Raw genomic sequence first — 27,138 nt, 5'->3', positions numbered from 1 at the left:
GTCGCGTTTTCCTTTAATTACTTGGTCCGCGATCGTTTCAAAAACAGATCGGCCCCTCAAAGCGCGAATTCCTAACAGCCGCGAATTCGGTTAAGAAATTTCACACGGACTTCCAGAACGGAGCAGAATTCGAAAGCGCGGACCCGTCCTCGCCGCTATCGAATTAACCCGAGTCCGCTGTCGTCCTTTGTCGCAGCCTGCCGCGTGTCCGCTTTGCCAATTATTCTCCTCTTTTGTCCCCCTTCGTGGAGGGGCCGGACGCCCGGCTGGAAGTAGCTGTATAACGTTACCGGTAACTCAATAACGATCGAAAGGACCCAGGTAACCGAAACCGGAAGCGCACGCAAATGAGGAAACCCCGTAGACGAGCCAGAAGTCCTCGGAGTTTCGATGCCACGCGACCGTCTCGCGGCTGCTCTGTCTACGAGGCTGCTCGTTACCCTTCAAAGAATTCGATACCTGTCCTAGGGTGACGGGGGTTGCCCACCGATTGCGCCGAGTCTATGCGCCAAGCCACGCGAATCCGTCTTCGTTTCGGGATTTAGCTATTTTCTCGTCTATCGACCCTCGAGCCGTAACGTCGCGTTCGAAACCGAGAAAACTGTGATCCGGAAGTTTCCGTCGACTTACCGTTGGGAGATTACATTAGCCGAACTCCTGTTCGAACCGCGTTCCTTAGCGGAATTTAATGCGGAACCCCCGACTTGCCAAACACGCTTACGCGGACGAAACTTCGTCCGCTTGGCGAACACGTTTGTTCAGTTTATATGCGTATCCGCTGGCTTTTTAATCGTTCGCTGTCTTTTTAATCGTTGGTGTACGGTTTGTCTCGTGTCAGGTGTTTCCACGAATTCGAGATGATCGTCCATCGGTAATTTTGACTTGGATGATCGCGTTTAGCAAAGATCGGAGTACCCCTTGGGAAAGATTTTTCGGAAGCAATCCTTTCGTCCGAAAGGTTAAACGGGACACTAGTCCAAGGTCCTTCCGAAGTTGGAATTTATCGACGTTTCACTTTCCTTACGATGACCCGGATATTCCGCGTACCTGTGCCGGTGACGCGCACGATCCACACTCTCCGATAAGAACTTCCTCTTGGGACTCGATCAGCGGAAGTACCGCTTCAACGCTGATTAATCGTTCGCCGAGTTTTCTTTTCTCTCGTCCAACATCTATAGCAGAGACGCGCAAATACGCGGCCTAATTTGAACGAAACAAAAAACTCGGTTAACCGTTTACGGACGCACGTCAACAATTTTCTTAAATTTGAACAATCTTCGTCGCCACTTTCAAACAAATATTCTACGTCGGAGATCGCGTCGGTATCCAGGGTGGAGAGGGAGAAGATATCGGAGATCAAACGAGCTGGTCAGTGAGCAGAAATCGGAGGCGTCACCGGTTTCCCTGGATCGCGATGCCACGGTCGATCTAGAATCTAGATTCTAGATGCTCGAAGTCGTCGATCCCGTTCCCCGTTCAACGTCAGCCGGCGCTCGTTTTCAATGCATATTAATCATGGGGCGCGACTGGCTCCGCGATCGCGGGGCCATTCATCAAACCGTCGCGATCCCAAAATCTGCTACGCGGCAAACTGAAATTTCGGCTCTCCTCGACCGTTGCTCGACGCCTCGCGGACTGAACTCATTTGCCCGAAAAAATTTGGCTCGTCCAAGTATCTATTCTCTACTCGTTTTCGATAGCGGAATTCATTCGTTACCCGTTGCCACCGCTCGATCAACGATAGATTCGTATCGATGATAATATAGGCGCTCCAGGAGTTAGGCAGTCGGCCAGGAAAATCTGGAAATTTCCACGTAGATTATCGTGCTTCTGTGTGCACCGCTTAATTATACGTCGACGCACACACGCACACGTTCGCGTTGACACAGGCATGCTTATCGGTCAGATTTACCGCGTAGAGTATATTTTTATTCGCATAATTAGATACCCATCAATCCTGCCGATGACAGTCTGCCTCCCAGCCTGCCAACCCTGCATTTATAATATATTTGAGACAGAGGGGTTGAAAAATGCCAGAAGAAACGGCGAGTGAGGTGTAACGTCGGGACGCAAGAGAACGCGATAGTCGGGAAAGTCGATTTTTTCGCGGGTTCTTCTCTTCCGGCAAAAAATTGTAATTTATAAGTTGCTAAGTATAACGTCGTTGCATTTAATCGAACATCAAGATTCTCGTCGAACGTGGGTTTAATTAACGTTGAAAAGGCAGAAAGAAAGTTCGGCTAACGACTTTTCGAGAAATTCCAGTTTGGAAATAGCATGGCCGAGTAATGGCTCGATATCGCCTTAATAAAAGTCGAGCCAGCGGTACTGGTTTTTTGGATTAGCCGAGGTCCATGGAGATATCCCGTTGCTAGACGCTGGCACAGGTGTCTCCCTCGAGCACCCCCTCGAAACCCTCCCCCTCCCGTAGCCGGATATAAAATATACACGTCGCTAGATATCCTGACTCTTTCGAATATGTGTGCATCGGCATATTAAGAGCGTTTTCCGCGCATCGGCGTGTGCGCGCGCTCAGTCGCGTACCAGCTTCGAAAACCAGCGACCAGGGGGTAGGTATTGTGTTTATATGCATATCGGGGAAAGCCTCCGAGTCTCCCTTGTACTCGAACTCGGCGTTTTCCAATATTCCAGCCGAAACTCTCGACCGAAAAGCCCGGCCTTCGAATCCGTGGCCCGCACAACCCTTTCGACCATCTCTCCCTCCCCCTCGAGCCACCCCCTTCTGGCCAGTGTACATCGAACCGTCATATTTGGACAAAATCGAACGTATCCTATCTAAACGTTTTCCTCGTTTCCTCCCCACCTTCCTCACCCTTATTCTCCATACGTTTTTCAGCGGATTCTTCTTTTCGTTCTGGTACGGTTGAATCGTGGCCATGGCTTTCCCTTCCAAAAATGTTTTCTTTTTTTCCACTCTGATGAAAATGCAACTTTTTTGCGCGGTTGTTTCCGCAAAGATTAGCTCGATCTTCCGTTCGAAGTGCGGGAAACGTTCGTTTAAGCGATCCGGAGACCATTCGTTTTAAAAATCGAGTCGGTTGGAACGATGGGTAAATTTCGTTAAACGCCTTCTGAATTTGTTTCGAGATTTTCCCTTTCTTTTTTATCAATCGACGATCGTTGGAGCCCGAGAAACGCGATCGTCCGGTTCGCGACACTGTCGCCGAAATCCAAAGATATTCGGAGAGATGGAAACGCAGCTGGGATGTGAGTGGACCGTAGTAGAGGCGGTAAAAAAAATAGCGCATATCCGAGTCGATGCGGGTGGAAAGACGGACGGACGGACGCACGGGTGGACACGTGTAGCCGAAACAGGAAGGATAGAGGGGCGAGAGGAGACGAGGGACGGAAAATCGGTCCGACGGGAAAGCTGGGACGCGCGGCAAAGGATTGCGACGGCCTCTCGACTAGGATTGAAATAGTAATATGTTATTGGTAAGCTCTTCTTTTACATCGGCAGCGCCAATAAACGCTGCAGACAGGTTAACGAACCGTCCGTCGTCGCGCGGAAAGAACGAGCGGAGGCAGATAGACAGAGCGGGACACGGGAAGGTAGAATCGGAGAGACTAGGTTCGGGCTAGCAAGAGGAAAAGACAGACAGCTGGACGACAGGCGTACAGTCGAAGCGAGAGAGATGTACAGAGGGAAGAAGAGGAAGTGGCCGGGAAAGAGCTGGTGGATATGTAGATCGAGCGTGGGAGGATTGGGGGTGGGTGACGTGGGTGAGGGGGAGAGCCTGTAGAGGTGGCATCGCTAAACTGTCGACTTCCAAGCTTTTAATTCGCGATCAAAGGCCCGTAACGATCCGTCGGAAACCCTTTCGCGGCGCTCTTGCCGACGTCAAAATTACTTTTAAATTCGCCGGGCCCTGCTCTCACCCCCCTTTGCCTGGATGAACCCTTTCCATCCGTTGCTGCACCGTCCCCTCTCCACGTAACCTGCCTCCGACGTCCACTTTGCCGCTCTTTTACGGGGCCGCGCGCGGCCGGATACGAGCGAATTCGGGCGTCGCTCGAGGAAAAAAGAGAAAAGGTCGAACAGGTGGTTCCGTCAAAGGTAATCGACTCTCTCTGCGGTGGATCGAACTCGGCTATCGACTAGAAGAGCGGAGTTCTCGTCGGGATCGAGACGACAGGACTTCGATCGGTCGGGCTTTCCTGGATAACATCGAGTCCGAGAATCCTCGTGCCGCGGCGGGGTTCCCCTCCGAACCTCGACGATTCATTTTAAAGAGATTTTTTTTACCATCTTTCGTCGTACCTGTCACGGGGTCGTAAAGCGTTCGAGGATCGGGACTAGCGATCTCGAGATTCTTTCGGATGAAAATACAGCTCGAGTGATGGATCGAGTTTGTCTAGAATTTTCGTTTACCTCTCGATTGTTGTCCGAACGGTGCTTCCGGTATGCTCTGTTTAAGCATTACGCGTATCGCTTTCAGGATGCCGCGAGAAGAGTCGACGATTGGCGTGGGTCACGTGTTTTCGTGACTTCGTAAAGCTTTCGCGGAACCGAAATCGAATGCCCGGTTTGATAGAGTTTTATTTTTAATGTTTTCGCGGTGATCCGAGCGACACGATAACGATATGCCTCTTTGTCCCCTTACAGGAACGCACTAACTTTCTTTTCAGGTGCCGGGAACCTCGGCGGCGATACGATACTCTGTATGTCGACGAACTTCTGAAACTTTCTAACGGCGAGAAAAATGTTGTCCGATCTTAAAACGCGTTCTCGAAGTAAAATCGTTGGAAGATTATCGAAACGATTTCAAAAGAATTTCGTATGGCGCCGAGGTTCCGCGGAAGGTTTCATCGAGAATCGAGCGGCGAAAGACGTACGAAACCGGACCGAAGAGAGACAAGCGAACGCGGACAAAAATCGTTAAGATCCGTTGATCGTCGTTGATTTCGATCGGGGATCGTGGCCCGCGCGAAAAACTTCGCGGATCCCCGCCGAAGCCGCGTTCGCAATCCTCCGTTTTCGACGCCCCGACGAGTCGAGGGGAGGGAAATTCCTCGACGGGGAAAAACAGATAAAGATACGGAGAGATCGAGAGCGGAGAAAAGGAGCAACGTTGAAATAAACGGACGAGCAAAGAGTACAAGAGAATCACGAGAGCCGGTCGGTTCCGAGGGATCCAACGTCCCTCGTCCGTCCTTTTACCCGCGCAAATTCACCCCGTCCGACGTTTCGTTTCGAATTTAGAGTGGACTCTTCTGTTCGTAGTCGGCACCCTTTCGTAAGAGAACAACTGGGCGCGACTCGATCCGCGTTCTTGACGGCCATAATAAGGGGAGCATCTTGTTTTTTCAGCAAACGGGTCGTCGTACCCTCTCGCGTGTTTCCCTTGTTCCGGTTTTCGTTTTTTTTTTTTTAACGGTCGGCTTTCGAGTCGAGCAATCTTGCGGTAGCGGAGGGGGTTTTGGGGACCTCCAAAACGTTTCTTTTACATTTAACTCTCTCTCTCTCGCAGTTTCCTCACCGAAACTCGGTTACCGAGCAGTACATTTTTCAAACCGTTTCAGTCTTTTCGAATCATTCTTTATACACGAGTGCGATATTCTCAGAGAGTTGACGTCTAGCTTAAAAACAACCGTACATCTGCACGTTTCGCTTCAAAGTATCTCGTAATCGACGAGTGGAGGCCCCCCCCCCCCCCCCCCCAATGTATGATATTTTAGAACGATCAAAATCGCGTCGAGAGTTTCTAGCCGCGATTTCGAAGTCACAGACTGCAGCAGCAACAGCAGCGGCGGCATCGGCAGCCCGAGTTTTCATCGTCGAGGAATATCTGGACAAATCCTACGCTCGGCGTCTGAATCGAAATTCGAGGGGATGGAGTCGGCGAAGATCGCGCGGTGGCGCGTCGATACGTCGCAGACGCGCCGATAAACTGAAACGTTGCGAAGAATAAGCAAAAGTACGTCGAGTATTCGAATCGGGGGTTGCTTTCGAGTCTGGACGCGACTGCCGACTCCAACCTCGCCGAGGCAACGAACACGGAAAACACAGACGACGGCTTGCGACGGGGGTGCGAATTCGTACTCTCGTAGATGGTTTCATCGAAAAAGCAAAGATATATAAACGAAAAAAGAGGGGGGGTTGTAGCACGCACCGCCCCTGACCTAAGAGACAGAGATGATAGCGTGAGAGATAGAGACAAAATAATTAATCAGTCGACGCGACGCAGAGAAAAGAGAGAGCTAGAGACCGGTAGAGAGCCGATTATGCGGCGAACGTGTTTGTAAAACCAAAAGTAATGCTCGTGTGTACTAAAAAGTGACGTTGCTAAAAAAGAAGTTGCTTTTCGTTTCTCGTCACCTCGAAAGGCCGTCGTCCGTCCCTGACCCTACCAAAGTGTGTTTTGCATTGCAGACTACCAGATGCGCAATGTTAACGTGAGATCGGTCAACTCTAAACGAAGGAAAACACCCTCCTCTTCCTGCTTGTGAGTCTCTCAGTTTCGGTGTTTCGTAACTAATTCCACCTATGATAACTACACTGTTCTCAAGTAGATATATATCTATATATCTGCTTGAGATACATACACATTTTATATGACATTGTTGTAATGGATCGAGACGTACGTTGTCCTTTAACCTTGCCTTTATATATACATATATATATATATATCCGTATATATATATTCTCTATACGTTACACACACCCTGTATACAAACATTCTGCGTAGCACACGACACGCGTATCGTTATCTCGCGATTCGCGTATACGCGCGCGATCGATCGTCGCTAGAGCCAATGAGAACTCGTTTGATCGAGAAACGAGACGCTTCGGAGAACGAGGGTCGCTCCTCGAGGAGGATCGCGGGTCTTCTCAAGTTAGATGATTGTTCACCCGACTCGCGGAAGAGTTCGAAGGGAATACGATTCGCGAATTAGGTGCATCGGAGCGCACGAGAAAAGAATGGGATTGCGATCGACGGGAAAAATTTGACGAGAAACGTTGCAACGAGTGGAGAATCTCGAGTGTCCTGCGAAAACTCCAACGATTCTTCGTTTGCAGGATATTTTCCTCAAACTTCTCCCCGGATCTCGATCTTTGCTCTTTTACAACTCGATCGCTGCAGCAGCCAATCGATCCGATCTCCGCTCGACGAGCAACTATTATATATCGCGAATCTAATTCCAATTCTCTTGTTCGATTTTGAATCGGGTAAACGATTCGTAATACAGTCTTCGACGCTATAAAATTAAAAATTGTTCGTTAAACGTCGTCTCGTTACAACTCGACCAAAGTAGTTTCTAACCCGACCGGACAATCTCGTCTTTAGTTCTTTTCGTTCGGCACGGTATTTTTGTTACAACAGTCATTAACAGCTCGCCCGGACTTCTTCTCGTTTTTTATCCACGCGGTATTCTTTCTCTTTTGTTTCGTCCCACCGTATCCATTCGTGCAGTCGCTGTTCGAGCAAACCACGATCGATTTCGTATCTTCCTCGATTTTTGAACACAGTTTCGTGCAGCTTTCGCGAAAATCCTCTGGAGCAGATGCTGGGAAATCCTCGTCGAAAATGTCGTGAATGTTCGATTGCCGAATTATGAGATTAAAACAGGGCCATTAGAAATATTGAATTCGACTATCCTCGAGCGTTAGTTCTCCGTCGAAATCCTAAGAAGAATCCTGAAACGATCCGAGTTTTATCGACGCTTTTTTACGACGATCAGGGCAACGACGAACATCGAACAATGGTGAAAGCAACGATTCCAACGATTCGAATTCTACGAACGCGTCGAGTTCGTCATTCAATCCGAAGAACTCGACCGATCGATAATCACCGACACGCAAAACGAAACACGTCGTTCGTGGATCGATCGCAGTTTTCGACAAATCGACGTATGGATTCGCTAGATCGGCATCGGCTCCTAGGGTCGCGAGATTTGCACGAACGGAAGTCGAGATTACGAAAAGTCCTCGAGGATCGTGCTCGAGACGACCTAACGAGGAACCAAGTCAGCGCGGTTTCGACGTCGTAGAGCTTTTCGCGGACTTGTTATTTAATTCATTTATTTAAGAGAAGGAATCAGTTGAAAGCAACGTACAAATTATTTCGTCGTTGGAAAAGAATTCGAGTCCTTTTTAGTCGGGCAAAGGGGAACGAAGGAGAGCAGTCGCGATCGACGCAGACGTACGCTGCGTCGTTCGTTCGACGGAGCCTCGTTTCCCATTCGAGATCTCGCGGAGATCGATCGAAATCCTCGCAGGCAAGGATCGCAGCGATTGCTCGCGCCCGAAGGTACGGATGTCCTGCGATTGCAGGCCTCGATCGCAGGACATCTTCGTTCCGGCGCGTCGCGACGCTTGCAGCCTTTTCGTCGATCGCACGAGACGCTCGAGCTCGAATGCGCGCTATTTTTTAATTCAGCGCGTCGAGTACGTTCATTTTTGACGACGTCATAGTAAAAAATTGTCGCGTTACCATCGTTTAGAGATTACTAGCTACTTTTTACGACGTCGTTGGATCTTTCCGACGTTTTTCCTCGACGCTTACGTTTCGATTGATTCGTTTCATAAATACAGTCGAGTGTCGAAAAGCAAAAGAAGGACAAAAGTTTCGAGAGATCCAGGAAAAACCGCGCTGCCGTGGATCGCGAATTCGCAGCGTAAAATCTGCGTACCCAAAGAGGAAGAAATTATTTGCGAGCGAGGGTTCGACTGCAGCGTTTCGTTAGCAACAACTTTCGTTTCCCTGATTTCGCCGCCGAAATAGCGGAGCTCGAAAAACAACAGACTCGGTGAAACGCGCACGCATACGGACACCCGCGCGGCACAGAACAATCGAACAAAAAAGGAGAGAACAGAAACAAGTACAGTACAATTCCATGCACGTTCGCTGTACCTGTATGAACCGTAATATTATTTATAATCTCCGTACACGTAAACACACGACTATGGCCTCTGTATACACGTTCGCAAACATACATACGTACATACATACACGCACGTACACTCACACGTACATACATACACGAACACGCGCAAATACACGTGTCTGTACACCGTATTTTTGCTGCCGCTTCTTTGAACGTAAGCTTTAGATTGGAAAGAGAACAGCGACCAAACAACACGAACAAAAGACAGTCTCACGCACACGCGCACACACAAACACGCTAACGAACATAAAAGGAAAAAAGAAGAAGGAAAACCACATCCGACCAATCACCATTCTCGTGTATGTATATTTCTTGAAAGCGAAAAAGAGAAAACAAGAAGGTACAAAGCCTGACAAGTGACACGTACGGAGGCATTTTATTGAGAAGCCGCTCGAGTCGCGGTTGTCGAGGTGATAGTACGAACAGCGAAGAGAAGTCGAGAGAAAATCAGGAGAGAGCGATAGAGGGAGAGAAATAAAAACAAACAGTGAGGAAAAGCGATGAAAAGACGGAAAAAAAGTATGTACGAACGTAGGATGGGTGGGAAGGGCGTAAGGGTGCGGGAGACGAACGAGATTCGAGGCGGGAAAAACGTGACGCGACGGTTTCGCGGGACGATGAGGGTCCACGAGTCGTGCGAAAAATGGAACAGGAAAAGGTGTTCGAGGAGGGCGGGAGAGATTCGGCGATACAGATCACACGATCTAGAAGACTACCCGTGATAATCGGTATCGCTCGTTCAGAAACGTTTCGTTTCGTTCGAGTCCAGCGTCCAGCTTCCGTCGATCAAAAATTTCTCTATGTCATCGATAAACGACCAACGACAAATTACCGCGTTCAACGAGGATAAAGTGGAAAATTCGGTTCTCTATCCGGTAGCCGAGCGGCGGGAGGCCAATGCAGGGGCGATCAATCGATCTCGTGGCGTTAAAATGACACGACCTTGACCTCGTTACAACCATAATGGCGGTTGGCCTCGGTCCCGCGAGTCTCTCCGATTTGCTCCTCGAGCCGTTTCCTGTTTTACGCGATTCTCTTGCTGCGCTACGCTCGAACGTTCTTCCGAACGCAAGCTTCGCAAAGGAAACTTGGACTTGAAGCCAAAGTTACCCGAGGTATCGATCGGCGATGATCAGATTACTCCGTGTTTACGCTAAATGTTTTTCACCGATTCCTAAACTACGATCGCATCCGCGAATTCCCGTGAAAAAAATTCGATCGCGAAGTCGTTTTATCGAGGAAGAGAACAACGAAAACTCGCTCGCGCGTAGAATCCCGATCGATACGGAAGTCGAGTAACGCGTAAATTCTCGGTAAGTTCCTCGCGAACGAGGAGAGGAAGGCTGCTCGAGTGGTGGGTGCAGGGTGAATCGCAGAAGCGACTGGATCGTCGAGGCCACGTGTCTATTCTAATTGGCTTCGAATATTACCTCCAAGTCGAGGGACGAACGATCGACCAACGCGCACAGCTAACGTGACTCTTACACGCGAAAAAGTACATGCCACGCCAATGACCCAGAAACTACCGACAACGTATCGTTGGTACACGGGTTGGATCTGCAAGTGTTCTCGCTAACTTTGTTACCGAAAACCTCTCGACAACCTCCTACTCGCGACACGATTCTTCGCCGAATTTCGTTACGCGAAACATCCCTTAAACCTAGTAAATCTAGATGTCTCTTTAGAGATTTCGAGATTATATGCGATTGCCAAATACCGGTTCAATTTTTATGAAAATTCATTCGAAAAGGACGGATGTACTTTTTCGCGCGTCAAGTTCGAAGAAGAGAAAAGGGAACAAAGAATCGATCTAAACGAGATCTCACGTTCCGAAAAATCGTTCGTTCTACTTACTCTGGGGTACCGAAAGCGCTACCAAGTAGCCGCACTCTAAATTCGAAACCAGCTGCCAATCGGATTTTTAATAAAATTACACTCGACAAATTGGACAGGCAGATGAACCGGATTTAGGCGCGAGAGGGTCGGCGGAAAGCTGGATCGTCGTCTCGGTAGGAAGACTTTCCATGTTCACCTCGAAATGCATTCAAGGCATCTCAACGTTATTTTCCATCGACCAATCTTCTCGTATTCGATTCTCCGTTCGCTCGAAATTTTCCATCGAAATGATCCCAGACTTGCAATACATGTTTATTGCTCTCAATTACTTCCCCACGACCGTTCAACAGTCCGAATCAATAATTGAACTTTTGTTTGAATATCGAACGATAAGACGAAAACTAATTGGAAAATGGAACATTTGCAAAAACAGAAACTTCGAAGTAGAGTAACCCGACGGTGAAAAGCGGACGAAATTGAATCGAAAGGAAGTCGAACGAGTAGAGAATCGAAAAGTCGAAGGATCGGAGAATTTTCGATACGGAAAATGAAACATGGAAGGTCCAGAACCGAAGCGGGTCCGGCGAAAGGGTGGCGCGTCCCAACGAAAGCGAAATTATTTTCAAATTCCCGCGAGTCACGGAAAGGGGTGAGTTTTCTTTAGACAAGGGAAACTGTCCCTTTAGCAATTCCGTACTCCCGCCACGGTTTCGGTGAATTTAAGCCGACGTATTGTGCGCCGGCTTTGCTGATGATACAAGTCACCCTCTCGACCGGCACTCCAGTCCACGAGCCACCCTTTTGGAAGCCACGTAGGCAAGGGGTTCGGCTTTTTTTTTAACGTCGCTGTCTTCCATTCGGCGAAGAAGCTTCCGCTTCGTCTTTAGGCTCTGTGTCCACGGCCAATTCGCGACGCGAGCTCTTGCTTCTTTTATTGCGAGCAGAATCGTCGTTGAATTTTAATCCCATCGCCTTTATCTCGCGACATTTTTTTCTATGTTCCTAATCATCGCGTTTCGGATAAAACTATAAATTCTGATTCTCGGTTGGAGAGTTCGCGTCGATTGTTTTCTTCGTGTATCGTTCCGAAGTTAACGAAAGAGCCCGTGACACAGGCTGGAAAGTTGTTTTTCAGCGACTGTCGCAAAGTGGAAGATGCGAGCGTTGCGCTCGAATTGCCGATGTATTTCGAACGACTCGACGAGAATCGCGTCGTCTCCAAGTGTCGACACTTTCGTCGAACTTTTTCTTCTCTTTTACGCGGTACGGTTGTTCGGGATTTTCATTCTTCCGTCGTGGATCCGATCTTTTATTTTCCTTAATAGTCGCGTATTAGAATTTGGACACTTTGATTTGTAACTTTGCAGTAAAAATTCCGCAAAAAGTAGGCTATTTTTCTAGATTTTTTGTTATTTTACTCGATATCAAGGACTTATTGCCCGTAAATAAGGTATTATTATAATAATACGTATAAATCACCGCGAGTAAAGGGACGCGCGGCTTTCGATAGCTCGAAGTACATCGGTGAAAGCGGGAAAAAACTATGGAAGCATCCCTTGTCTACACCTTGAGCTCGCACGAATGAAATTGGGTTACGCGAAAATTTGACGAAATTTAGAAAATTTGAAATCGATAACACGAATGAACGAACGAGGGTGAAAGTAAGATAAGTCGAATAATATGAAAGAGAATGGAGAGAGTAGGGAGACATAGGAAAAACATTGCGAGAAGAATGAGTAGGGAGAGAGAGAGAGAGAGATTAAAGCAAAAAGAGGGGGGATGATACATGGTGTGCCGATAAATCGTTGAGGAAGAGACAAATTTCTCAATAAAACGCCACCGGGCTACCTCGAGTCTCTATATATGTACAGTAGCACATTGCATGGCCAACATATATATATATATATATATATTCTCTATATATATGTATATTACTATAATTATTACCTATTATACTATGTAATTCGAGCGACACGAACGAAGAATTTCCCCTCCGTTCTGCGTCTTCGAGTCTGTTCTCCGGCGTGATCGAGGAACGTCAAGGGCGTTCCAATCGGAGCGCAAAACTTCGAGGAAGAGGGTAGTCGAGAATGGTGCGAGATTATTATCTAAGAACGGTGCTGGGTGGAAACAATACTTTTCTTTTTTTTTAGAAATCGATAATTTCTATTATACTTACGATAAATTGGATAAAGTATCGAAAGTCGATGGCGGGTGAATTCTCTCCGATCTAAAAAATGTATTTTCGCGATCTTATTTTCGAGCAACGTATTCGAGGTCTATCGGAGTCCCAGCATCGTTGTGAATAAAGAAACAATCTCGCCACGTGGGTCACAGATAGGGTGTCCCCAAATTCTTTGGTGTTTCTCACCCTTCAAGTTCGTTGATCGTACTCGAAAAAAAAAAAGAGAGAACGAGACAGTTTACCGAAAAATCGATTCGGTTCTATGGAATGCTAAATTTGTCGAGGAACGGGTGAAATACGCGAGAAAAGAAGTGGCGAGCGTTTCCGAGTACGAAAATTCGACGAGATAGAGGGAAAAGGGGAGAACGAATAAAAGAAGATACAGGACACCCTAGTTACACGGCGATCCTTTCGTACAGATTCGACGACAGACGAAAGTCTGCTTGCTTGCTTGCTTGCTAAATTCCTCGGCGTGGAAACGGGGACGAGAACACGAAAACGCCCCCGTTTCCAGCGCTCCTCTCTGTCTCTCGCGTCTTTGTCCTTAGAAAACGACACGAAGACGTACACGGGGAAAAATAAGTTATGTTTAGACGACCTGTCACCCCGAAGGTTGGCGAAATTTTTCCACGTAATCGATCGATCGTCGGCGTAGCGGAAAAGTAAAGTACCTGCACGCAAACTCTTCGACTTGTACATTTTAATTTTCAATTAAAAAAGTTACAATTGCCCCGTACGAAGAATTACTCGAGATTTGAATCGCGTAATTTCGGTAAAAGATTGGCGCCAACGAGATCGTTCGTCTTGCTCGTCTGCCGTAATGTATCGACGCAATTTCGATCGAAACAAAGAAAAGTTTCGCCGATGTTCGGGCTCGAATGCTGTCTTATCGAACGTGAGCATTTTGCTGCGAGCCGACCATTCCCCGCCAGATAAATCCCAATTTTAGAATCCACCGTAATACAGAGAGTGCCCGTTTACTTAGATATTAATTTTGAGGCCCCTTCGCAGGTAGTATTTGACCCACCCCACCCCCTGAACCCCTGCCCACGCCCTTATTCAACCAGATACCAGTATTGTTAGTCGATACCTTGTAAGACAAAGCATGAATGTTCAGCCCGTTGGAAAGAAGTCGCACATTACAGGCGTAACCCACATTACGTCGGTGACACTCGACCTCTTTCTCGAATTATCTAAAAACGTGTATCGTTGTTGCGCTTCGACATTGGTCGTTAGTTTGCGATGAACGTTGAATGTTATCGAATAATTCTCAGAATGTGTTCACAGAATGAGCACTACTAGCCACCCCGTGAGAAACAGGTCGAGGGACATCGGATCGGATACATCAGGGGTACACGAAACCACGTTTCGAAAAGATCGTCTACATCTACGTCTCGAACGTTTCTCGGTTCCCTTGAGACCGTTTCTAACGTAATCCGTAATGCTAAATTCGTTCGAAACCGTGATTTACGAACGGTCCGGCAAGTCGATACAACTATCGTTCGTGGGTTTCCGGGTTGAACGAATTTGTCGATTGACGTTTCGCCAAATATTTTGTATCGGATTTGTCGGTCGTTGATTCTAACAAGCGTATTAAACCGATCGCACCTTCAAACTTCGAGCCATCGAGAGTTACGAGAATTTTTCATCGAAGGGAAATTTCATTTAATCGAATTTCTTGCAATTGTTTGCCCAATCGTTGCCGAATTTCCTGTTATTCCTCTTACCCAAACGATCCTACGTTTGTCTGGAAGCTAGTAAATTTCAAATCCCATCGAATTCGTTACCTTTTGCTTTTCAATAAGCACAGAATACCTATTTCTCGAGTTACTTTTAAATGTTCCGTTTCTTTCAAGTTCTTCCCGTACTTTTGTTTAGTAATCCGTTAGTTCGCTGCCGTTCTTCACCATCGGGTCGTCGGCCACCGAATTTCTCTACAGCGATTCGTCGAACGTTTGACTTTTTACAGAGAAAGAGGAGAATTTTTCTATCAGATTTTTCGCAACGCGATCGGACATGTAACCGCTCGTTAAAAATGCTCGACAGCCACCGTGACGCTCTAATTAACTTTCTCGAAAATTGAATCGTACAGTGTCGCGTGCCCCCGACTTCCTCTGGCGAACGTCCGTCAAAACGCGTAGAATTCCGAGCTCAATGAATCGATAATGAGTCCGACAGACGCTACCCGTTATTGTTGCCATCGGTCTTCCGTTTGTTTTCGCGGCGTCCGTGCTCACCGCTGCGAGTCATCCACGATAATTAAATTATTAACTCGACGATCGCTAATTACGCGATGGGTGTCCGAGAATACGGTAATCGAACATCGTGTCCGATTTTAACAAACTTTGGGCCGAAAGCCATGGGTATCTTCTTCCGGTTTCGTAGAATGGAGCACTCGACGTTCCGACTATTTTTTAACGAACCTCGTGCGTCTTTCGATGTTAGTTTTGTCGAATCATCGAACACGGGATATTCGCTTTTGCAAAGTATAAATAAGTTTTATCGGAATTTCGTTGTTAGTCAACCAGCACTAGTTTACCGGAAGTCCGCCCCAAATTCCGTTAAGGATCCACGAAGTCCAATTTCGGCGCGGAGTCGAAGGATTGAGAACCGATATGAAATAGATTCCATGAAGAAAAATACACGAAAAGAGTAGAGAAGAGAAGAGAAGAGAGGAGAAGAGAAAAAAGTAAAAGATATCGATAATCGCGTTAATAGGAACGTTGGATTCGAGCGAGTGGAGTACACGGAAGTAGACGGTGACATAGGAGAAGTCGAGGAAGCGCGTCGTAGGGCGTAAACGGGATTGAGTTCCCTGTGCGGGTGACGGGGCACCGCGAATATCGTCGAGTTCGGCCAATAAGCAATAAAATTGAATCGCCCTCGTAAATCTATGCGAAGCGAGAAAATCCAAGAAGAACCGGGCGTCCCGACTCCATCGGAATGTGAGCCTATCAGGCAAAAAAGGGGCAACGAAGGGGAATGCCTATCGGAGACGAGGTTCTTCCTTGCACGAACAACTACCCCCACTTGTCTATAAGGTGTGCTTGGAGTTAACATTTTACAATCATTCAAAATGTAGTTATCGGTTTTATTTCAATTTTAATTTGCGAGATGCGATTCGTTCGAAAGACTTGAATTAACTTAACGTTAAGAAGTGAACGGAGACGATGGAAAAATTGATAGAGGCAAAAGAACATGTCCGACTGAAAATGTTGCGCGTCCAGCGTTGAATCGCGTTAGACAAACTTCAAAATCGTGATAATACGTGCAATTGCCGTAGGTGGATTAACGGAAATGAAGCGAAATTCAATTTCCTGGCAGCTGGATATTTTCCTAAAAACGGTGATAGCGAGCATCGGTATCGATAGATCGTACAAACGAGTTAAGAACAAAACGTTTGCAAGAAAATAAACAAATCTTCGTTGCTTTGAATTCTAAACACGTCCATATCTAAAATGCATTGCAATGTTTATGAGATCTCGTTTAAATGGAACGAAAAGAAATGAAAAGTTGATCCGACACGAGTGTCGACGAAAGAAGAATTAAGGCGGAAGTCGGAAATAGACGATGATCTCGTTTAGCTCAAAGTCAGATGTTCAAATAGGGATTTGAATAATTCTACTCGTAAATATCGAGTTAAACAACATCGAAAGGATGCAAATAAAATGGAATCAAAGTCATCGACGAGAAGGGCTGGCCAATTCCCAACGAGAAAGCTGCTTCGACGACACACCCGGTGTATCGGGAGAGGGTGAGCGGGTCGCGGGGGTTGAAAGGACCGGAACAGAGTATCGGGATCGCGTGGCCCATGTAAATGCGCGGCCGCCTTCTCTGCGTGTATTATTTTATTATATACCAGAAGCTATTGGGACCACGTGACGCCAGCGGGTTGCCTCGGCCGAAACGCAATCATTCTTGAGTTATTCGAAAAGGCTGGTGGCTGCAACGGATTCCCCGACCCACCTATACGAACAAGACGTCTACGTGCCGCACTCGCATCCCTGACAAACTTCCTTTTGATCGAACCTAGCCACCGGTTACGCCCGGATTGTACGCGAATCCGATCCCACGACCACTCGAGCCTGTCGATGCGACGCGACGCGATGCTCGATGGAGTTTCGAAGTTTATAGTTTTGGCTTTTCCTACGGTTGGAAATCTGCCCATTTCGATTTCAATTTCTGACACCCTTTCGCGACTTTTGTTTTCAACGTTGAGCTTGTGGGTTTTTGGCTACTTCCAATGGAAAATATTGCCTCGATAACCCCTGAATTTGATAGATTTCGCAGGTAGCTCGCGAAGATTTCGCGAAACGATTCACAACTTCTCTCTCCGAATGGTTGGATTGGGAATGAAACGGATGCTGTCCATCAAAAGCGTAGATGGCACAATTTCATTCGATGAATAGGACGAACGTACGGCAATGTATTTGTGACATTTGTCGACCGAATAGTTAAATATTTGTCTATTCGTTGCGAAATATTTCATTCTATAATCTAAATTTATTTATTTAACGTTTCATCTACGAATAGACAGTCGCGTATAATTGAATATCTATTTACGTTGTATGTTGCGCGTAACCCAGGCGACAGTGAAAGTCAGTGTTGCGTGTTTGTTCGATCGGATAAACGGATGTTTATCTTGTATTCGTTATTCGTCGTCGCGAGCGCGTTCGATATAGCGGCTCCTCGACGATACACGGTTCGATTAGACGAAGCCGATGAAATTTTTCCGGCCGAGCAGATCCTCTCGCGTCAAAGAGTGGCCTGGCCGGCTTTTCAGGCCGTGGCGCACAAAGTGTCAGCCGGATTATTTTCCGAAAAAGCTCGCGGCCACCGACACCGACACCGACACCGACATCGCGTCAGAGATATTCCGCACGTTAGGAGCTCGTTAATGCTTTATCGCGCGGTTGCGCCCGACTGGATTTGGCCCACTTTGCCCGTTTCTGGAATCCTTCGATCGATCCGTGACATCCGGCTCCTGCTTTCGCATCCATTTCGAGTTCTGCTCACCAACGGATACACAACGATGTCTGACAACGCGACCGTTCTTCCGGCTGACAATTTTAACACCTCCCCCAGCACCTCCCTGTCCGTTCCTTGTCCGGGAATATCGTCACTGTCATCGGTATGTTCTTCCCCTTTCATAAAGCTATTGTCGGCAAAAATAGATTTTTATTATCGAAAGCCAAGGGAAAACGGACCGAAGGAAACGCTGTGTTTTGTGACGAAACTTTCGGAAATTACCGAGAAGAATGGCGCGAGGAGTCTAGAAAAGTTTAAGCCCGTATACGCAATTAAACGGAAAATCGTGATAATTCCTGATTCGAAAGGGCAAGAAATAACGTCAAAAAAAAGAGGAGGGTAGATGTTGGAAAAAGTGAAACGACGAAAACGCTTCGCGCCCATAAGTCGATTGTCGCGACGATCAAACCTTTCCTGCTCGAAAGCCCCGAGGGTAATAACGAACGCGTCAATTTTCCGTCTCTGCCGGCTGTCCACCACCCACAGCGCCCCTTTGCAACCCCTTTGCAATGGCATCCGTGGCTGGGCTCTCGATGTCCTTGTTCCCGGTGCCATTTTTTCGCGAGCTTCCTTTCATTCGTTATCGGTCGCTTGCTAATGGCGCGCGATTGCCTTTTAACCCCTCACCCCTTCGCTGGTGTCTTCGTCCCTTCGTTGCTCCTCGTCCGTCCCCCCGTGTACGCGTTGGCGTTCCATTTTCGTAGATCGACCGCAACCGAAAAACGAAGGGAAGGCTCGCATAGAAAATTTTAATCGAGAGCTACTTTGCCAAGGATTTGTCGTTGGGACGACGGGGAGGGTGACGTTTAAGATCGTTCAACGGTTGGTCGTCCCGGTGGCAGGTTAATGGAAAATCGTGACTCGCGATGGCGGAATTAGGATCGGTTAGACACGATTGAAACTTGGGACGTTTCGCGATCGACGCGACGGTGGTTCGATTTTTTCTACGACGGAATCGAACGCAACGGTCGGTAGCGGTTGTTATTGACAGCCGTGGAAACACCGGAATTAAAAGTCCTCGTGTTCTCGTCCAGGTACGAACCCGCAGTTTCGAAAGATAAAGTTTCAATTTAGATTGCTGGCCGCGACGTAATTCTTTAGGATTAAACGCGTGTTGCAGATAAAATTTTTTACTATACCTGGAACCGGGCCTGTTCACGTGCGTCGTTTTTTTTTTTTTTTTTTCATTCCTCTCATCTACGATTATGCCCCATTTACGAGACGAGTACCGCAAGGGACCGGCAGTTATTACGTTGCAATTTCGATTTAATGTCGCGATCGCCTCGCGTGAGCGTATAGCTATTATTTCAAAGGGTAGTCAATCGGCGCGCAGTGTTAAAATCGAATCCGCGGTGCAGTCTCCTCGCTGAGAAAAATGAATTCGTTGAAAATGGTGATTTCGTCGCGACGCGTTCCATTTGTTTCGGTCGCGCACTTTCGATCGAGGAACTTCGAGTTGTCAGGAAGCGAACGGTAGAGTGAAATTTTATTTTTTTCAATGGATACAATGTACCGCATTTTCATGCCGTTTCCATTCCAATTGTCCTGTAAAATAATTTTTACACGCGAATCGAAGTTCGTAAATTTTTAAGAGAGTTGGATTTTAGTTTCCGAATATACGAGATATTTTTAGTCGGAGAATTTGGGACTCGGATATTTTTTGGTCAAAAAGTTGGCCACGCGGGAAAATTTCGAATTGAGAAATGAAGAAATTAGAAACTAGAAAAATAAAAAATCGTTAAGAAATTTGCTACTCTAACAGAGGAACGAAATATGTACGACCAACGAGAAGCATGTAATTTTACGAGTTTGAGTCTCTCGAGAGCTCTGTTTGAAATCCGCGTCGGTGCAAACTTTTTCTCGGAAAAATTACCTCTCGCGTTCGTTGGAAACGTTCCAATGACAAAGAGAAAAACGAGGGGGAAAACGTATACTCGACAAAACATAATACCACTCAGATTCGAAACAAGGCATACATCACTCACTCGAGACACCAACGAAAACACACCCGAAACCACTCTCGCTTCTCCAAGGAAATGCATCTCTTGACACTCTTGCATCGTCACATGTCCGCCCCCCGCCCCTGCCCTCTTTTGGTACCCTTTAGTGACATGTTTATCAGCAGTAGTATTATATCAGTTATTGAGATATTCGTGGTATGCAACCGAATCCCCTTTTTTTATCCAGTGACTTGTGTACATGTTACTTATGCCCTTGAACATATTTCTCGATGTGTATCTGTAAGTCCAGATTAATTTTTGTTTTCTTTTGTTTGAAAACGTACGAAACGAGTTACATATACAAAAAAAAAAAAAGAAAAAGAAAAAAAAAACAAAAAAAAACGAAAAAGCATTCGTAGAGTGTAAAAAAAGATTCCACGAAACGACCTACAAAATGGTCGTTCACCTGAACGAGTTCACCATTGATTCACATTCGTCTTTTTTTCTGCTTTCAGCTGCACAGATTCCACAACGCGGAAGTAAGTACGATTAAAATACATTCAAAAACCGTTTTCCTTTCGTTTGTTTGGCGACGTCTTAATCGAAGCTATCGTTGATTAGACACGGGGCGCGAGAGAGAAATACTTCTTTTCGTATCGCGTTTAGCGGCTGCTTGGAATCTTTCGCGCGGAACATTTTTCAACGACTCACTACCATGTGGTTCGCGTTTTTTACGCGACAACGGAACGTCTTTGGAGTTTGTTTTAAAAAGTACACGGTGCTTCGTTTCGAGCACGAACGAATCGGGGACAATCTTTCGCTCGTGTTAAGCGAGATCGGATTGAAGTAGCCGAAGAGGTCATTTCTAATTTACAAACAACGTTCTTTCCCTTTATTTTTGTCCGTACCATCGAACGCGTTTTCTCTTTGACGGGCAAAGTAGCTAGCGATTCTCTCCATCGGTTCTCACGGCGATCGACTAAAGGATGGTTTGAATTTTAGCATGCAAGAGGAAAGACGAGATGGCGAGCCAGGCAGAACACCAACAGCCCGCCCCCAAGAAACCGCGCCTGGTTTTCACAGACCTTCAGCGCCGTACTCTACAGGCTATTTTTAAAGTAAGTCTTGTATAACTTAACTCGCGTTTTGATCGATAGCGGTTTCTCCGCGTTCTGTCTCGATTGTCCCGGGAAAGCAAAAATTCGAAAACAATGAAAATTGACGAACGGAAATTCTTCGCGAACATGTTTCGCTTTGAATCGACGTTACAGTCGTTTTTCTAACGATGCAGCCCCGCGCGAAATCGTATTCCAAAGCGACGTTATTGCTGTCTACCACGGTCTACTCCGCGAAGAAATTAGCTTGTCCTCCGCGATGAACAAATTGTTCCATCGTAATGCTGCAAGATTCGCGCATCGATCTTCCTTTACTTGCCACCGCGTGCACCAACGGTTACTCGATAACGGACAAAATATTAATGAAATAAAGGAACCCGTTCTCGCTAGCCCGGCGAGTGAAACATTCAAAGGATCGAGCAATAAAATTTCCCCGCTTCCTGGCAGCCATCGATAGCGATAGGCATCGTTAAAAATGGAAAAGGCGTTTCGAGTATGGTTGGGCTGGATTTTTGTCCCGTCGCTACGTCGACAGGAACGCTAATGAGGAAACGGACAATATCGATGGGCATTCTCGAAAGTGCTCGCGATCGTAGTCGCAATCGAAGCGCGGGGAGCGCGCGGCGAAGGAATCGGTCGCGAAATAATTCAAGACAGATCGATAGTCGGCGGTTGACGCGCAAGGGGGGTCAAACTCAACCCTCCACCCGCACTCCTACTCCTGCCACCTGCCATTCGCTCGATCTGCGCGTTTTTATCCACGTGCATGCGAAAAATCAGGGACGCGACACGCGACCCCAACGATTGTTTTCCCTCGTTTCTGTTCTCCGTTTCATCGATGCACGCGCGTCTCGATCGTTTCGATGAACTTGGCCTAAGTAAGCTTGCTAAGGGTTGGACCAAGTAAACAACAGCTGAAAAATTTCGGTTGTTATTCAATGTTTGAATTTCTTTGGCATTTCATGGCATCGCGAATATCTCTCTTCTCTACCACTCGATCGTAGAGTGGTCGTTTTTGACTTGGTCGTAGGGACTGATTTTATTCGCGATTAGCTTTTCCTTTCCACGACGATTGGAAGGTTTCAAGCCGATTGGAAGGTTCGAATGTTTCTGGCTCGCGTTAGAAGTCTAGGTACCATACACGAGCCGGGTAATGTCGTTGGGAACTATGCCAAATAGTTTGCAAACCAGTCTCCGTAACTGCGACGAACCTGTCATTAAAGAAGGCATTAAAAGACAACGAAAGAACTCTGGAATGACGACGCGGAATTTACGTCCGTAGACGCTCACTCGATACCTCGCTCGTCGCGAACCGTCCATATCGCGGCCATTCGATTCCACGCGTAAAAGTCTACAATCCTCGAAACGCGCCTGGCAACAACGATCGTTGACATTCGTATTACAGCGACGTCCATTTACGTTAACTCCTCAACGTTGAATCGCAAGCAGTCTTTCGAAGTGGAGCTTTTAAAAAAAAATTAACTCTTAACGCGTGGTTTTCGAATTCGTTTCGATCAATCTTCCGGAAACACGAGGGAATCAGTTTCATCGAAACAGATCGAATGTATCGGAACCCTTCCGACCAGTTCGATTGAAAGATAAATATGGAAATAACGTGGACGTTCTCGAGAAAGACGAAAGATCCGGTCGAAGCGTATTCGTTGGCTCTTTGGAAGTATGCCAAATAGTTCGCGAATTGACCTTAGCCCAGTTAACGTCGTCGCTCGATCTTTCTCGCGTTCTGCTTCTATTTTCCGCTCGATTCTTCGAACTTGAAACTTGCAACGAATCTTTCCACTTCTCATTCGCGTATCACGATCTCGTAAAGAAGACGAAAATCTTGGACTGCGATCGGGAAACGTGCAGTCGCGAACCAACGAACAGTCGTGAAAACGTAGCAATAAACGCGCAACACCGATCGATCGTGCAAAAGAAATTAATCAAGCCGCTAGAATGGCGCTGTTACGAGAGATTTAATTACTCCAAGTACCCTGCATCGAACGACGATAGCAACGCGAATACGGTGGTTTTCGATTTTCCAAATGCCCGAACTCGAAGAGTAGCGATATCGAAATATATGGAAAATAAAAAGAGTACAGGGTTAGGAAGGCTTCGAAGAATTCTGATAGGAAACTCGGTGCCGCGTAATTCGAAGGGAGTATGCACCGGGGTGACGTTTAAGAAACCGCGCGCGGCCGCGGCCGTATCGATATCCTGTCTGAATGTAATTCACCGTGTGTAACGCAACGAAACGAAGGTTGCCGCCTCTGTCTACGGAATACCAGTTCAATATACAGAGAAGCGTATCAATTGCTGGAAATACAGGACACTATCGGCACGAGGATCGTGATTATTCCTTGACAGCCACTGTGCACCGTGTCTGAGCGGAGGAAGAGGGAACGGAGCGATGGTTGCATATGTGTCACGAGGCGAGCGGTGCACGGACAACTTCAAAAACGACAAGAAAATCACGTGTTCTTCGTAAACGCTGTACTTGGACAAATTTCGATCGTTTTTTCAATTACGATGCAACGTAGTTTAATAAATTTTACGACGCGTACGAATCTTTCTAAATCTTTCTAAATCGAGTCATCTTCGGGTACGACTAAACGTAATTTATTTATCGAATAATTCGTTGAAAAGCAAAAAAAAAAAGAAAAATTGTGTCGGTTCGTCGACTGAAATATCATCTTCGTTACGAATTCGAAATTAAAAAACAAGACTATCATCGACGAGTGTCGAGATCGAGGATAATTCGCGAATCACTCGTTTTAATGTAATAACGCTTAGAGGGTTAAACGGTCGCGTTTTACGCGTAGCGCGATAATTATTGCGTTCTGTCACGCCCGCTGGAACATTGGTTTGTAATAATTGTTGCTTCGACCAATCGATACCCTCTCTCTCGCTCACTCACTCTCTCTACCTCCTCCGTTATTGATCGGCCCACGTCGAGTAAGAAACGTCGCGTGGGAAGAAAGCGTGCCAGCCCGTTTACCACATCTAGAGAAATGTTTATCGTTCCGACGGTCGAACGACGATTCTTCGTATCGTTCTCTCTTGGTTCGAACGAACGAATACCAGAAAAGTCACTTTACCTATTTCGTTTATATACGGGGCGAAAGCTGTAATATAACAATGTTAGTAAGTAGAAAGAATTTGGTGGACTGAACGTGCATAGCTGTAGCTTAATCGTTTAGTCGTTTGTTAATGGAATTCAATGTTCGGGTATGCCGGCTCGTCGAATTGCAGATTCTTTTGATAAACTGCCGTTCCGTGCATGTATCGTAATTAGGACGCAGTTGGTAAGAATGTTTGTCGTGTTGCAGGAGACCAAGAGGCCGTCGAAAGAGATGCAGGTGACAATCGCCAGGCAGCTGGGCCTGGAGCCGACGACGGTCGGCAACTTCTTCATGAACGCTCGACGCCGCTCCATGGACAAGTGGAAGGACGAGGACCCGAAGACCGTCGCGGTCGATGAGGGACAGCTATCACCCACAATAGGTATCGGGCAACGACAGCCAAGCGATGTTTTGTGACACACGTCCGACCACGAGGAGTACCACGACGAGTCACCCGAAGAAGATTTGCCCTTCTCGTAAGGGCAGCGCGTTTCACGCGACGCGACGCGACGCGTTGCTTTGATTTCGAACGAGAGGATATCTCCAACTGACCTGGAACGTCAGTTTTTCACGCGTTCAGAATTCTTTGCGATAGGCGATTGGGATTCGTTTCGATAACGCGACGATAACCACGGGACCGTATCGATGAATTTTTCTCACGATTGGATACCGTTATTGGATATACAGATCAACGAGACCTTTAGGTCCGTGCGTTGTAAGCGCTTGGACAAACGGTATCGTTCGAGGTCACCAGTCATCGAAGAAACTTGTCCAAGATTAATTTATATTTATCGGTCTAATTTCGTCCAGTTACGAATCCCACCTTCGTTTCCTTGTCGAGTAATCTACCGGAACGAACTGACGATATCATCGAAACCGTTCGACGGTCGACGCTTTCAAGGTTTTCGGAACTTTTTTAAAAGCTTCGAGAATTTCCGTCGAGTCCCACGGTTGACCGAATTTCGTAACGTTTCAACTGAAAGCAGAACGAATTTCAAGGCAAAACCGGTCATTCTTCGAACTACCACGCAACGACGTCATTATCTTATAACCACGCCTGGAAAATCGTCTGGAAAGCACGGCCGCTGTGATCATTTTTTAACGACGACCATCCGTAACGCGTGCGGCAGTATTGTCCGTGAATATTATAGTCGAGCTCCTCCACGTCGACCAACACACCGGCAAAAACCATTTCGTTTCAAACTATTCGTCGCGATTCGATTCTATGGTAAAAAGAATTTCCGGTTCTGTCGTTATTTTGCGAATACTTTTTACGCGGAGGGACTTTATTTTATCGAGGAAATACTATACGTTGGAAATATAAAAAATAGCTTTGTCGTCACAAAATTTCCTGTTCTTTGGAAAATTGTATCTCGATGTCGACGATCTATTCGATTAAAATGAATAGGTAATCGCGCGGTAATAAACATACATGACGTTCCAGAGATCGAAATCGAGCATCGTCTAGCGGCGTCGAAGGAAACCGTGCCAGCCGTCGTTTTTCGGATCCGAGAAACTCTCTCCCTCCTTCGATATCGAGCTCGTGAGATCGTCTAAAATGTGACGAAAATTACACTTGGACGAATCGTTCGAGACTTCGAATCGAACCTCTCCGGAAACTTGGTGCCATAATTTGCCATACTAGATTAAGCTACCTTTCTCCGCCGTGGGTGGTTCATCCCCTCGATGTGAAACACTTTCTAGTCTACGCGTGTCGAAGTGCTTCTCCGAAGAACGCCATTTTTTATCTAGTCAAAATTGCGAAAGACGCGCTTCGGATTGTTTTAATCGGTGCTCGTAAGCTTCTTCGACGCGGAACGGGCGACGTTGAGATGAATTCCAACGCGTTCGATCTCGAGGCGTTGAGATTTTAAGTTGCGTAACCGTGAAAGGAAACGATACTTTTCTCTCGAACGCGGTAACCCTTTGCGATTCGTCTTCTCGTCTAGAGAGCAGCCGGTGTTAATTTAAAAAAAGATGCCCTTCACGTCGAGCGCGAAGATACTTTTTTAATACTATAATAAATGTTTTAAAGAATGGAGTGTTTTAGTGCCATGTGGACAGTTTTCGTGCCATGTTCTATTTAAGATAAGGAAAGAAATATCGAAGAGACGTGGCTGGCTCAACGCGGAATCGCAAAGGGTTTCAAACTTGCACGAATTTAGAAAAGTGCAACATTTCGCTTGAAAAAGGAATATTTTTACTGAAATCGAGGAAGCCTACGATTTAGAACGATCGATTTCGTCGCTTTAAAGGATCGATAGACAGAAAAATGTAGCCCGAAAGTTTATTTATACAATCCGACTTACAAAACGAAATTCAATTTCGCGTCAAAGAAACAAAAGATCAGATTTTAAAACTTCTTCCGATAATTCTGGAATATCTCCTGTGGTAGGAAAAAAGAAAATAGTTGATTAAACTCCAGTTCGGCAACGATGATTTTAAAGCGACAATGCCTCGATTTGCGAATAAAAGTAGTCCGTAAAAATTCAAGAAACAGAGGGTGTTGGAAACCGAGGGAGAGAGAGACTTTGTTCCGAAAGTCGTCGACGCAAGAGGGTGCAGCGTTCAGGACTCGTCGTGTCCTCGTTGGTCGCTAAAAGGGACAACCTAACGAACCCGTTAAAACTGAACAAGAACGCGAACAAGAACAGCTTCGTTTCTTAACACATCACACTCATACGCGACAAACGTAAACATGCGCGCGCACATACACACACATACACACATACACATACAAAAATATGCAAAACAAAAAAGTGGCATCGTGTCGAGGGTGCACGTGCCAAGTGATATATTCTATGTATGTAATAAACATTGTATATCAGAGTGGACGCTGTTTTGTGCGAATCGACGAAGAAGAGGAGACGGGACACGAGACGTACGGAGGGTGATCGTTCGCGAGAATTAGTGGATCAGTGTTCACCGACATGCGAAGAGAGAGCAAGTGGAATGCGTGAGAGAGAGAGAGAGAGAGAGAGAGAGAGAGAGAGAGAGAGAGAGAG

The 27,138-nt window shown here is 46.6% G+C and overlaps 1 protein-coding gene across 3 annotated transcripts in view; it reads left to right on the top strand.

The window, feature by feature from the left end:
• The window catches only part of LOC128887286 (homeobox protein onecut-like), a 60,370-nt gene that overhangs the window by 27,187 nt on the left and 6,045 nt on the right, over window positions 1-27,138 (top strand). For 2 of the 3 annotated variants that reach the window (XR_008460004.1, XR_008460005.1), the window contains exons 3-5: window positions 20,415-20,438; window positions 20,902-21,017; window positions 24,341-27,080. Coding sequence is in view for 1 of the 3 variants with exons in the window: in XM_054143005.1 (XP_053998980.1) it covers window positions 20,415-20,438; window positions 20,902-21,017; window positions 24,341-24,550 (350 nt within the window). In the remaining 2 variants the exon portion in view is untranslated. Of the gene's footprint in view, window positions 1-20,414; window positions 20,439-20,901; window positions 21,018-24,340; window positions 27,104-27,138 lie in introns of those variants that run through there. The other variant, XM_054143005.1, reaches the window with a different exon arrangement.

Source organism: Hylaeus anthracinus, unplaced genomic scaffold, assembly GCF_026225885.1.
Source record: "Hylaeus anthracinus isolate JK02 unplaced genomic scaffold, UHH_iyHylAnth1.0_haploid 11985, whole genome shotgun sequence".
Lineage (NCBI taxonomy): Eukaryota > Metazoa > Arthropoda > Insecta > Hymenoptera > Colletidae > Hylaeus > Hylaeus anthracinus.
The sequence above is the reverse complement of the archived record's forward strand: the minus strand, read 5'-3'. Positions and strand labels throughout refer to the sequence as shown.